This window comes from Pinus tabuliformis, chromosome 1_2, assembly GCF_031772625.1.
Source record: "Pinus tabuliformis cultivar Carrire ecotype Pingquan chromosome 1_2, CPIR1, whole genome shotgun sequence".
Lineage (NCBI taxonomy): Eukaryota > Viridiplantae > Streptophyta > Pinopsida > Pinales > Pinaceae > Pinus > Pinus tabuliformis.
In genome coordinates, this window is record NC_142298.1 from 1140382140 (window position 1) to 1140394783 (window position 12644).

The 12644-nt window shown below is 33.4% G+C and overlaps 1 protein-coding gene across 1 annotated transcript; it reads right to left on the reverse strand.

The window, feature by feature from the left end:
- Window positions 1-5224: 5224 nt before the first annotated feature.
- On the reverse strand, window positions 5225-8179 carry LOC149210209 (uncharacterized). Its single transcript, XM_089394374.1, has 2 exons — window positions 7871-8179; window positions 5225-6361 (listed from the first exon to the last, which is right to left on the reverse strand). Exons 1-2 carry the CDS (start codon window positions 8115-8117, stop codon window positions 5553-5555), a joined length of 1056 nt encoding a protein of 351 aa, XP_089250500.1. The 5' UTR covers window positions 8118-8179; the 3' UTR covers window positions 5225-5552.
- Window positions 8180-12644: the final 4465 nt, after the last annotated feature.

The window sequence follows — 12644 nt, forward strand, 5'->3', positions numbered from 1 at the left end:
TGCATTTTTGGAGAGCATTTTTAGCTTGGGTCTCTGCGAGTTGCAGGGCTTTAGCAAGAAAGGGAGGAATATTGATGGTTGTAGAAGCAAAGCACATAGTTCTAGGAAGATGGATGAGGCTAGGTTTCTCGGGAAAATGGCAAAGTGTGAGATGACTGAAACATGTGTAAACATTGATAGAACTTGATTGTGATCACACACTGACACTTAGTGTCAAAACCTAAACCATCCAGAATGCATAAGACATACTTTTATTGATGCAACAACCTCCATGACAAGAGTGAATGAAGTGAGTTTGAAACATGTCTATGTGATGACAACCACTCATGCGCACATGCTTTCCCTTGAAGAAAAACAACATTCCCTTTGCATGACAAACAAAAACCCCTATGCCCAAAGATGACACGGTCTACATAAAGAAGAGAACATGGACAACTCTTAAGATCAGGGAGGAGAGATTGAAATCATGATCTTACAAACAAGTGACCAAGTGTGATTCTTTGCAGGATCCAAAGTGGGCTCTAAAATTTGCATGCGAGCCAAAATTTTGGATGGTGGTTGTAGCCGTTACAATAGAGGGGCAATGAAGTATTGGCAGTGAAAGAAAATCATAAAGATAGACTCCCCCTGAACACCTTACCTTGACAGAACATCAATTCAATGGGTTTACACTTGTTCTATATATCAAATTAAAATTTAGTGGAGTTGACCAATAGTGAAAATATACATTAGCTATACTTCTTTATAATTTTCCAAAAAGATTGGATTAAATTTTAAAAGCTTTCTATTTTCTTTATATTAAATTAAAATGTAGTGTATTAACCAATGGTATAACCGATGACCTAAAAAAATTTGAATCCTTTTTATTATTCATCGAATCCTTTTCATTCAAATCTAATTTCCTTCTACTATTACTCCAACTAAAGTAAATAGTACATTTTTAATATCTAATTTTATTTTATTTTCATGAATGTTGATTTTCATAAATTACACCATTGCCTTTAAAAGAGTATATACTCAATTGTTTTCTTGTATGGGAAGAAAAGTTATTTAAATCAACATTTATCATTCAAATTTTAATTTTAATTTTAGTTATATTAAATCTCTCATTTTTTCGAAGGTGTTTTTGGTGTTAAAGGGTAGCGATGTATCTACTATGGGCGCAGCCGAGGATTGATGGAAACCAACCAGAAGTTCCCAAAGGATGAGCATTAATACATTCTGCATAGATCCATTGGAGTATTTGATACTGTGCTTCTTCTAATAGGGAACATGCTTTCAAAGTATTCAAATTTCAATTGGCTTCCACTGACCAAGTTTGAGTTGAAGCGGTGAGCAACTTGTTGGGTTCTTAAGTGGGGCTTTGTATTGTGGTCAACACATGGATTTGAAATAATTGAGTGTTGGTTAGAATAGGCCCATGACCTTCTATAAATAGACTTCATAAAAAAGTGGACATGCAATGGAATGTCTAGGTGGAACTGGCGTAGTCAGAAGGCTCGAGTTTGAATTTCATTAAGAAATGAAGCAAGACCAAGTCCCCACACCGACCTCAAGTTGGGCCCGACCTCCCAACTATGAACTTCAAATATATATTCAACTTCGAGTTAGGTTCCATAAACTTTGGCCAAATTTTCTTTTTCGTATATCTTGTACTTTATTTTACTTTACCGTGTCCACGATGTTTTTATTGCACCATTCTAATGTCCTATTTAAATTCAATCTCAATTCAATCCACTAATTCAATTTGGATAGTTAGTTATGGCAAGGGTAGATTTCAAATTTTATCTCTATAATGACTACATGCACAGTGTGTCAATGAAGGAAAATCGTCTTTTCATGTCGAGAATTTACATGGGGATCTTATCTCCTTCCTTTCTCAACTATTTAATATTAAAGCTATATCTATCAAGCTAGGGTTGAAATACTTGGGCTTCAATCTGAAATCTGTTAGATATTTTGCTGCTAACTAGTCATGGATTCCCAATCAATTTTATAAGAAAATTGCTAGATGGGAATACAAATGTCTGTCCATTGGTGGTCGTTCGATTTTGACCCAAGCTATGCTGGTTTAAATTATGGTCTATTGGGCACATCTCTTCTACATTCCTGCATCCATTATCAATAGTCTAAATAGAATGACTACTAATTTCATTTGGGGAGGTCACAAAGAACAGAAAAAATATCATTTGACAAAACTTGCAATGTTGGCTCGACCAAAAAACATGGGAGGTTGGGGCATAATGGACTTAAATTTGTTCCGAAAATCTCTACTTTGTAAATCCATGTGGAAAGTTATTATGGGAGATTCTCTTTGGAGCAATGCCATAAGGTCTAAGTATATGGATAATAAAGACATGTCTTTCTGGTATAGAGAGGGCTCCATTGGATCCTCTCGGGGCTCTGCTATTTGGAGGAGTTTATGGAAAATAGAGCTCTTCTTCTGACAAAACTTGATTTGGAAAATTCGGTCCGGAGAAAGAATTATTATTGGTTTGGATGCTATTGCCGGTGGGGATGGGAAGATTCCCATTTCTTCTCAGTTACTAAGGGCATTGCACAACAGGGGTATTTTTTTCTCGGACAAGGCCATTCGCAAATGGGAGGATGCCATTCCTATATGGAAATCAACATGTGATTTGAGTCTAAATGATGATCCAGGACATCAATGGAACGTTATCATTTCGACAATGTGGGACTATGGTATTTTTTGTACTGCAGATGAGGATTTCCTTATATGGAAGGGGCACGATGGAACTTCTTCGATATATGTTAGGCACATTTATCAACAACTCCTTCATTCTGAATCTGAACAAATGGCTCTCATCTTCCCATCATCCTTATCGAAAACAGACTGCCCCCTGAAGATCATATTATTTGCTTGTTTGGTTTTCCACAACAAGAATGTCATATGGGAAAATATTCAAAAGAGAAATTGGAGTGGGCCAGCCATATGTCCCCTTTGTAAGTCAAATATAGAGAACAATTTACATATTTTTCTTCTCTATCCTCAATCGTAGATGATTTGGCAGAATCTAGCTGCCCATTTTGGCCTCAACAAAATCTCCTTCCCCTCCATTTCAGAAGCTTTTAGATGGTGGGGTGACATGAACATTGATTGGAGGCCCATTCCTTTGTTAGCCATATGGGCCATATGGAAATGGCAGAATGCATCAATATTTAACCCAAAAAGGGAAAGTCATTTTATAGTTTTTGAATCTATCCTTTGTCTGCACAAGGCACTAGTTTTGAATAAACATTCCTGAGACAGAAGTGGGAGGAGGGCTCTACCAAGGGATCCTACGGGATTCTGCGTGCCTTTTTTGATGGGGCAGCACAACATGGAATATGCGCTTCCAGAGTTTATATTATTCTTATAGAAGGAGAACAGATCGAAATATATTGGAATGGAGGTGCTAGATCTAATAACAAAGCAGAGGCTATGGCTCTTGCTGGTCTTCTAGCTTTTTGTGATTTTCTAGATATTCAAAAGCTTCAATTTTTTGGAGATTCTAAAGTCATTATCGATCACATTCGGTCAAAACAAGTCATAAAAAACATTAACTTAACAGGATTGAGGCGTTATGGTGCCACAGGAAGAATTACTCAATAATCCACATTGACAGGGGAAAAAACAAGATGGCGGATGCTCTATCGAAGAGGGGTCTTTCATCACAACATGAAGTCTGGATGGTGTAGATCAAAGTGGACAAAAAAACTTACCAGATTCAGGAATTTTGCATGCTGGGTACATAACTCACTTTTCTCATTGTCGTCAATCTAGTATGTATCTGGTACCCACTAAATAGAATTCCTTTTTGAATAATACTTTTCAATATTCTGCGTTTGGGTCAGATTAGAGCCTTATATTTTGTCTATTCTAATGTTGAACTATATGACCAATCTAATGAAGATCTGTTATATTGGCATTTTTATTGACCATCCCAGTGATATTGGCTTGATTCTCAAATATCAGCTATATCATGTGATCTCCAACAATCTTATGTTGTACAAATTTCCCCTATCTAAATATAACAGAAATATAACTTTTTTCGTGCTGAAAAAAAATAAAAATGAGCACAAAAAATAGCTTATACTTCAAAAGTAAACGATTGTAAATAAATTATATTCCAGAAAAACATGGACATAGAGATGCAGCGTATACCTCCAAAAGATTTTATGTAAAATATGTGCCCAAAAAACATTTGTTGCTTTGGCAACTTAGAAAATAAACCTTATCACTTTTTTATTCAATCACAAAGTTGTACAAATTATATTATATATTCAATCACAAAATTGTACAAATTATACTATATTAAAATAGATTTTATATTAAATTTAATCAATTAAATTTTATATTTTTTAAATTTTAATTTAGTTAAAATAATTCTATAAATAATTTATACAATATATATGGTTATATACCCTAAAAAGATAATATACTATTAATATTTTCAATTTAAATAAATTTAATAATTTTTATTATATATAATGATTATATATTTAAAAAAATAATATACTTCTATTATTTTAAATTTAATTAAATTATAGTTATAAACCAAATCAAATAAAATATATATATATATATATATATATATATAAACCAAATCAAATAAAATATATATATATATATATATAAACCAAATCAAATAAAATATATATATATATATATAGATATTTTGAACTCGAACTATGTAACATAAATCGGGACCTACTGCTCCCAAGTGCACTCTCGATTCTAGATTCTTAAATTTTGTGCTCTCTATCCTCAAATTTTGGGTTTCTCGGAACAAATTTGAGGTCGGTTTTTAGTTTATACACATGTACCAGCTGGACCCGTTACTGGGCCCATTGCTTTGATAATAAAAACGCTATTTTCAAATAATTTTATTTTCACGAATATTATTTTAACTCGGTTTTTATTTTATACAGCTCGACCCGTTACTCGGCTCATTGTTTTGATAATAAAAATATTATTTGAGATAATTTTATTTTCATAAATATTATTTCAACTAAATAAATTAAAATTACAAAATTCATATATACTAATAAATAATGAAATTAAATTAAATAGCCTTTATTAATTAATTTATTTTTTTTATGTATTTTATTAAATTTAGACACGAAAATGAGTTCCAGGACGTGTATTAGGCACTCTTTTTTCAACCTTCCACGTACATAAGAATAGGTCAATCTTTTTCAAATACTAAACAACATACTCAAACCGGAGGACATATCCCCATCATCTCAAATTATCGAAGCAATTAAAAGCCTACACATCCGTACCCGATGACCTAATGGAAATCAGAACGAGGCAGACCAAGTCATCTAATAGCAACGGCCTACTATAACAATATAACTGCGAATACTGCAACGTCTGACTGGTCTCATTGACCCGAACTGAGATGGAGAGCGAAAAACGGAGGAATATTCGCTACAAGACCCAGAGACGACAGTGACCAATTTATAAATAGGTGAACCATAGATAAAGATTCAACAGCTAGAAATGGAAAACAGTTTCCTTATTCAAACATGAACCATGGGAAGTGTATTTATCTTCGGCAGAAGATACCTTGCCCGTCCCCCAACTTTCCAGTGCAGTCCAAGCTGGTTGCTGCTGCTTTTATAATAAGCTGGTGCGAGTTCTCAGTCTCACGAGCCGGTGAAGGATTCGGCATGAAATTGCAGGCCTTGCAATCTGCCGTGAGAAGAGACGAGGTACGGTACTTGTTCTCCCCACCCATGATAGGCATCGGCACTCCCACCTTCACTGGGTTTCTGAAATTTGGCCTATAAGTTTGTCCAAGAACACCTTCCACATTTGAAGAGAGTGTGAAGAATTTGAACTCGGTTTCCAGATGAGCAAAGCAATCGTCAGAGGGAATCTGATAATTGTGAACGCGGTCGTGCTCCTTGGTGACGGGCACCACCCTCACCAATATCTCCACCATCTCCGGGATCAACACGACAATGCCATTGTGCTCTTCGTTTCGTTGGACGATTAGGTCGCCCGACGGTGCCTTCCAGAGCGAACGATATCCCACAGGAACGGTGAGTGGCTGTTTATCAAAGGCGAAGAAGAAATGGTCGACCCCGTCATCCCATTTGGATACCTTATTTGCACCCACTGTGAAGGTATGAGTGCCGAACATCATGCCGAGGGATTGAACCCAGGTGTAATCTCTGGTTCTCCCTTCAGGCCTGCGGCCAATAAAATGAGCATTGATTTGCAAGGCATTATCAGACACGAGGCTGAAATCCTGGTTACTCTTTCCATGGAAGTAGAACATGATGCCATCTCCTCCTATGAAGCGAGGGTCATAGCAAGCAGCTCCAACTCCTGAACAGTTTGCTATTCGGTCTGCAAAACAAAATTTTATCGATTATGAACTTAATCTATAAGACGTTTAGGAAATTCGGTGTGAAGTAAAGATAGGATGAAATTATTAAAAGTGAGCATAAAACCTTCAATAATTTTATTTGATGCAGGGTAGGTAGGCATTCTCTAGAGAAATGGAGATATAACACACAGATAGATATAAAAGATCAAATAAAATTAATCTGGAGTTATTTTAAATCCAGATCTAAATCTACTAATTATCATGTGAATTTGATTTAAAATATCAAAAATTTTAATATCTGAAATATAATACAAAATTTAATGATGGAAAATATAAGAAAATAAGAAATTTGATATTTCTAGTTTAAAATAATCTAAAACAGTAAGTTAAAAATAATCATATTTAAAACGATCTATCTTAAAAACTAAAGCTTTTGGAAATAAATTGTATCCTAGGTTGAAAATGTTCAAATTTCAAAGTGGACATTTTATTCATGGTCAGGGATAGCAAAAGCTTTGATGATGAGAAAGATTTGATAATGAGAAATGAGTTATCCGAAACTACATTGTACCTAGGTTGAAAATGTTCGAATTTTAAAGTGGACATTTTACTCATGGTCAGGAATAGAAAAAGCTTCGATGATGAGAAAGAGTTAGGCCATAGGAATTTATTTTATTTAAAAATAAAAGTGAAAAATAATCATTCAAGAGATAACTATTATAATTATTAGTAATATTCATTCAAAATAAATGTTGGACATTTGAAAATTATTTTATAATTTACCTAAAATAAATTTTTATAATAATTTAATTACGAAAATCTACACAAATAATATTATTGGAAATAAATTAAAATAAACAAATAGCTATTAATATTTATAGATAAATTTATAATTAATTATATTATAAAAAGTTTAAATGATTTTTGATACACCAAATTTTTATAAATCAAACTCAATAAGCAATAATCATCAGAATCATATTAATTTATTAAAAAACTTCGGTTTTTTGTATTATAATCATAATTTAAAAAAAATTATACTTTGAAATAGTATCTTATCACTTTTAAATAAAATAATAAATACCTAGTTAACCCATAAAGATTATTAATTACTACTTCTTCTTTCTTTTTTTCCTTTTTTCATGTCAGTTTTAAATAAAATAATAAATAACTACCTAAACCATAAAGATTTTAAATTAATTTTTAATTTTATATTAAAATAAGAAATATATAATTTATCTTAATATTATTCTTTAAAAATTATATATATATATATATATATATATATAAAACTCCAATTCAAATATCAAAAACATAATATATATATATATATATATATATATATATATATAAAAATAAAACTCCGATTCAAATATCAAAAACAATTTTACGTGATTTTCATGTTTTAGAATGAAGAAATTCATTTTTCCTAAATACGTGCAAATATTGAAAGTTAAAATGAACCTCTTACAAATCACAGCTATCGACAGATTAATTTGATTTCTAACAATTAGATATAGATACCCTACTTCTACAGGTGGCATTGCAGTCAATGGAACAATCTACGTAGCAGCCCTTGACATCGGGGTTCTCTGGTATACGTTCAGGGCAATCACTGGGGCAGGAAAGAATATCCATAAAACATGGCGTTCCCATTATTTTGCACTGCACCTTCTCTCCCGGCCTCTGACACTCTCCAGGCTCAACGAAAATGGCTATCGCAACAATCACTGCAAAGAGCACTGCCTGCCCCATTGAAATGCTGGCCCTCTTCATCTTCACTATCACCAGCGTCGAAACGCTTGAGGTTAGGAGTGGAGCTTAATTGCTGCAAGTGCAATACTGAGCGTCAATATTTCTGGCTGCGTCTATTTATAACATTCTGCCATTGTTTATCACAAGAAAATAATATCAATAACGTCAATTTTTATGTCTCTGCACTGCATGCCAGAAGCATGTCGTTTGTTTTGATTGAGTTGTTAGTTCTGTCACGTCTTTTCTTCGAGAGTTATCCTTGGCTCGTTTCAATTATTTATCCGCACGCCAAGATGCGATGCAATCTTGTGATGACATTGTTTAGTTGCGTGTTCTGAAACGCGGTTCACTGCCATTTTTTCTTTTGGTTCTGTTCAGCAATCATAATCGAAAAGGCCACTAGCATCACCTAACCAGTGGATTTTTCCTGCCAAAGGATAATGTGATTTTGTTGAAGATTAGAAAAAATAAGGAAAGAAAGAGGAAGAGGAGATACCAATGATGTATTCCAAACTACTTTATAATGATTTGTACAAACTGATAATAATTTTTTCTCAAAAAAATAGCATTATGTCAGTAATTAGGTTTGGAAGGACCTTCACTCCCCTATAAAGTGTGAGGGTAGTCATACCCTCGTAATAAACATTTATGCTTTTATATAAGATAAAAATAAGTACAACTTCTTGAATGTGTAAGTATTATATTATTTTCATTCTAATTCATTTTTCAATAAAATGTGAAATAATGAGGGAGTGAGATTTAGGATTCAGGATAATAACCCGTGAGGACGATAACGATGATTGGTTTTGAAGTAAAAATAAATTTAAGGTTTTTATTTGGACAATTTTTTAATTTCAAAGTTGTTTTTTCCCGTCCAAGAAATGTGAGAGAAAGTAGCTGATTCTTTTATTCATTGAATAATTAAGAGGGAGTTACTTACAATTTGTATGTGTAACCTTTTTCCCAAGTGCTAAAGTGAGAACCAACTTTAGTGCGATGAGTTTACTGAATGTAACTTTGCTAATTCCATTTATGAAAAAATGTATATAGTTTGAGGAGAAGAAGATAGGTATCCATCAACTTTCCGAGATGTACTATCATGCTAGGCTCTATTAAAAAATGCCCAAGGGAAAGGTGAGGAGGAGAAGTGGAGAATCATGAAAGATGCTTAAAACATTTACATTTTGAGAGGAACAATTGAAGATAATGGTATCCTTACTCTCAATAAGTTTTTCATTAATAGGAAACCAAATTTGTTAGGCCAAGTCGAGGAGTAGGCTATAAATGGCTTTTTCGGTTTGTTTGGAAGCTATTTCTTTCAGGTTTCCTGAATGGAGTCCCCTATCCAATTATTGCATAGTCTATTTAGTCCTTCAATTTATTTTAAGACTTGCTTTGAGTGTTGGAAACAACGTTGTGTGGTTGGAATTGATATCAATCTTTAGAGAGATTATGGTTTGGTCATCAAGAGTAATGAACACAATTAATCATAGATTTGATAACCAAAAGTAAAGAGTAAATGCATTAGTTATTTTATTTTGGTCATATTTGATAATGACCAAAAGTAAGGACTAAATGCATTAATTGATTGGACTTGGTGTTTTGGTCCTATTTGTTATGGTCATAAAGGTAAATACACAGTAACTAATGTGTTGGTTTAGTCTATCTTGATGATGGAGAATTTAGTATAAATATGTTATACTATTGTTGGAGATCAAGTTTGAGCTACAATGCATAATGAAGTTGTGTGTATATCTGTAGCAATGATCATAGTTAAAGAGGAAGAAATTGTGTTGTAGAGAGGGTTGGTTTGTTCATGTGTTGCAGAGTTAATGTCCTTTCTTAAGGGCGTAGTCTGAAATGAATGAAATCATGACCCGTAGATTTTGAGGATGTTTTTTCCTCCAACAAGTGGCGGCTTGCCGAGATAGGAGTACTAGCTCCTTGCTAGTGGTGGCTAGCAGATAGTTGATAGGGAGTTGGGGCTTCCAAGCTGAGAGTGGCCAACAAATTATTTGAGAGGATTAGTGGCTCCTACCTAGTTGAGGCTAACATTTGTTAAAAAATGACGATTGATAATAAAGAAAGAGAAGCATCATAACAATAGCAAGGTGGTTTTCTTCATGTTCAACCTATGACAATCTTCATAATATGGACCTGAGAATGTGGTGGATCTCGAGACTGTAAAAGAGATTTGCGACATGCTACAAATTTTGTATGAAGGAGGAAAGGTAAAGTGAATGAAGAAGAAAAAAGGACGTGGGAGGGAAAGTGATCACCTAGATGAGATCTGTTCTCCCAGTATTAAAGTAGTTGACTATAAAGAGGAGACATTAGTTGGAGATGAAGCTAAGTTTAGCTCAACATTGGTCAAAATAAAAAATCTCTTATCAGAAAAAAAAACATTTTAAAAATCTCCTTCAAATACTTGAAGAGAGGGAGTATGATTTTAAGGAAGAAATCCTTAACTTGAAAAACCAGCTGGAGGAGACAAGTAGAATTGATGAAGTGAGTAATCAGCTGAAGGAGATAGATAGACATTGTGAAGGACTAGAAGTTGAGGTGATTCAACAAGAAACAAGCTAGAAAATAGTAGATCTAATTTGGGGGAAGCTACAATCAAACAGAGAACCAAGGGAGATAGCAAAATAAAGAAGCAAAGAGGATTCATCAAGACTTTTTCCTCCTCAAGATTGTAGAAATCAAAGATAAACGGTCTCTAGGTATACAAAATACTTTAATGGATTTCTTTATTCATGCAATACTTTTGGTCATAACATCATTGATTGTCAATATTTTGTAAGAAAAAATTGAAGTACAATTGTCGAGAATAAGAGGTCATTTATGAATAGAAGGGACACCAAAAGGTGTTTCCTAGCCATGAGCTGAGAGAAGTTAGTGTAAAATACCCCAAACAACAAAATACAAGGATGAAAAGAAACACACTGATCCAAATAGAGAGTGGGAGGAGCTAAGGTAGAATGGGAGTGAATCCAAAGGGAGGAATGAAAAATGAGAGAAGAACATGAGTAGAAAAACTAATTATAAACGAATATTTCAAGAACCAATTAGGGAATATTTTAGGGGCTAATATTCGCAGATGGGCTAATTTCTGTTTTTTTAAATGATCCGTTAATTTCATTTTTTCTCTAAAAAGGATTCCCCAATATTTTATAATATAAATTATTTTTCCTTTAAAATCGCCAAAATTTTATATAAATACTATAAATAATCATTAGAAATTTGAATATTTTTACAAAAATATTGCCAAACATTTCATAGATTGCATATTATTGAAAAGTGAGATTCTCCAAGGTTTCTAGCCTTTAGGATAATTTTTCATCCTTAAAATTCTCCCTCAAACCCAACAAGAGAGGCCAAGAGGGTAAGAAGACTATCAAAAGGCTTAAGAACCAACTTAAAACCACACGTACAAAATTCCATGAAGACTTAACAAGCCCAAAGAGGGAATGCCACACTTGAATTGACTAAGACCAAAATTCTTTAAGAACATTGATACCATCACTTCCACAACTATGGAAAAGTTTAGAATAGAGTTGAAGATAATTGCAAACTTGAGATTGCTCCTCTATGATTTCGGTGCATTTGAATTTGTGTGTTCCATGTTGAACAACTTCCATCTTAGAATGACCACCACCCCTACATGCAACACTCTCTCCATGCCCCATTTGAAAATATTAGTCTACTAAGTTCCTTTACTTTCCTTTTCTGAGAATGGCATGTTTGCAAAAGATAGCTACTTCCAATAGGATACACATATGAGGAGCTTCCCAAGAAACTATATAAAGTGCAAGCCACTCTTTCATAACACACTTCACCCAACCAATATAATAATAAGCTATTATCTACCCAAATTTATTCTTGATTATCGCTCACCAGCTCCACAAATTTGTGTGCAAGATGAGTTGTCCTTCTGTGGTCTCTTAGACATTCATAATCATCAGCCCATCTTGTCCCATGCAAAACAAAAATTAAATTATAGTCATAAGTGTAATATCAAAAATGCAAAGTTTAGTGATTACTCACATAAAATAAAATAAAACTATAAAAAAATATATATTTAAAATTTAACAAATTTAAAATTAACATACTTAACTTTATAATGGTATTATTTTTATAAAATATAATTATACTAATATTACTTGCAAAATATAATTACATTAATTTATCTCAAATTAAAAGAAATATGAAGTTATAAAAAAATTAAACCCGAAATAATAATTAAAAAAAATGAAAAAAATGTTATTGTACAATACTATTGAAAAGTTGAAAAGACCCAGATGCAGGTGATTTTATGAGATGTTAATGCCCATACGAGCGACGTCGGCATCTGGCATCACCATGGAGCAATTTGGCGATTTCTGGCAGAGCATTAAATCCCATTAATGAGGAGTTGGGTGTACAGCATGCGGAGTAAGCTCTTCAGGATGGTGAGCATACGATTCATTTCAATTGCCCAGAGCTCGACATTCTCTCTGGCTCATTCAAGCAGAGACATTCCCGGTCGGATTGGTTCACAGAAGTTAG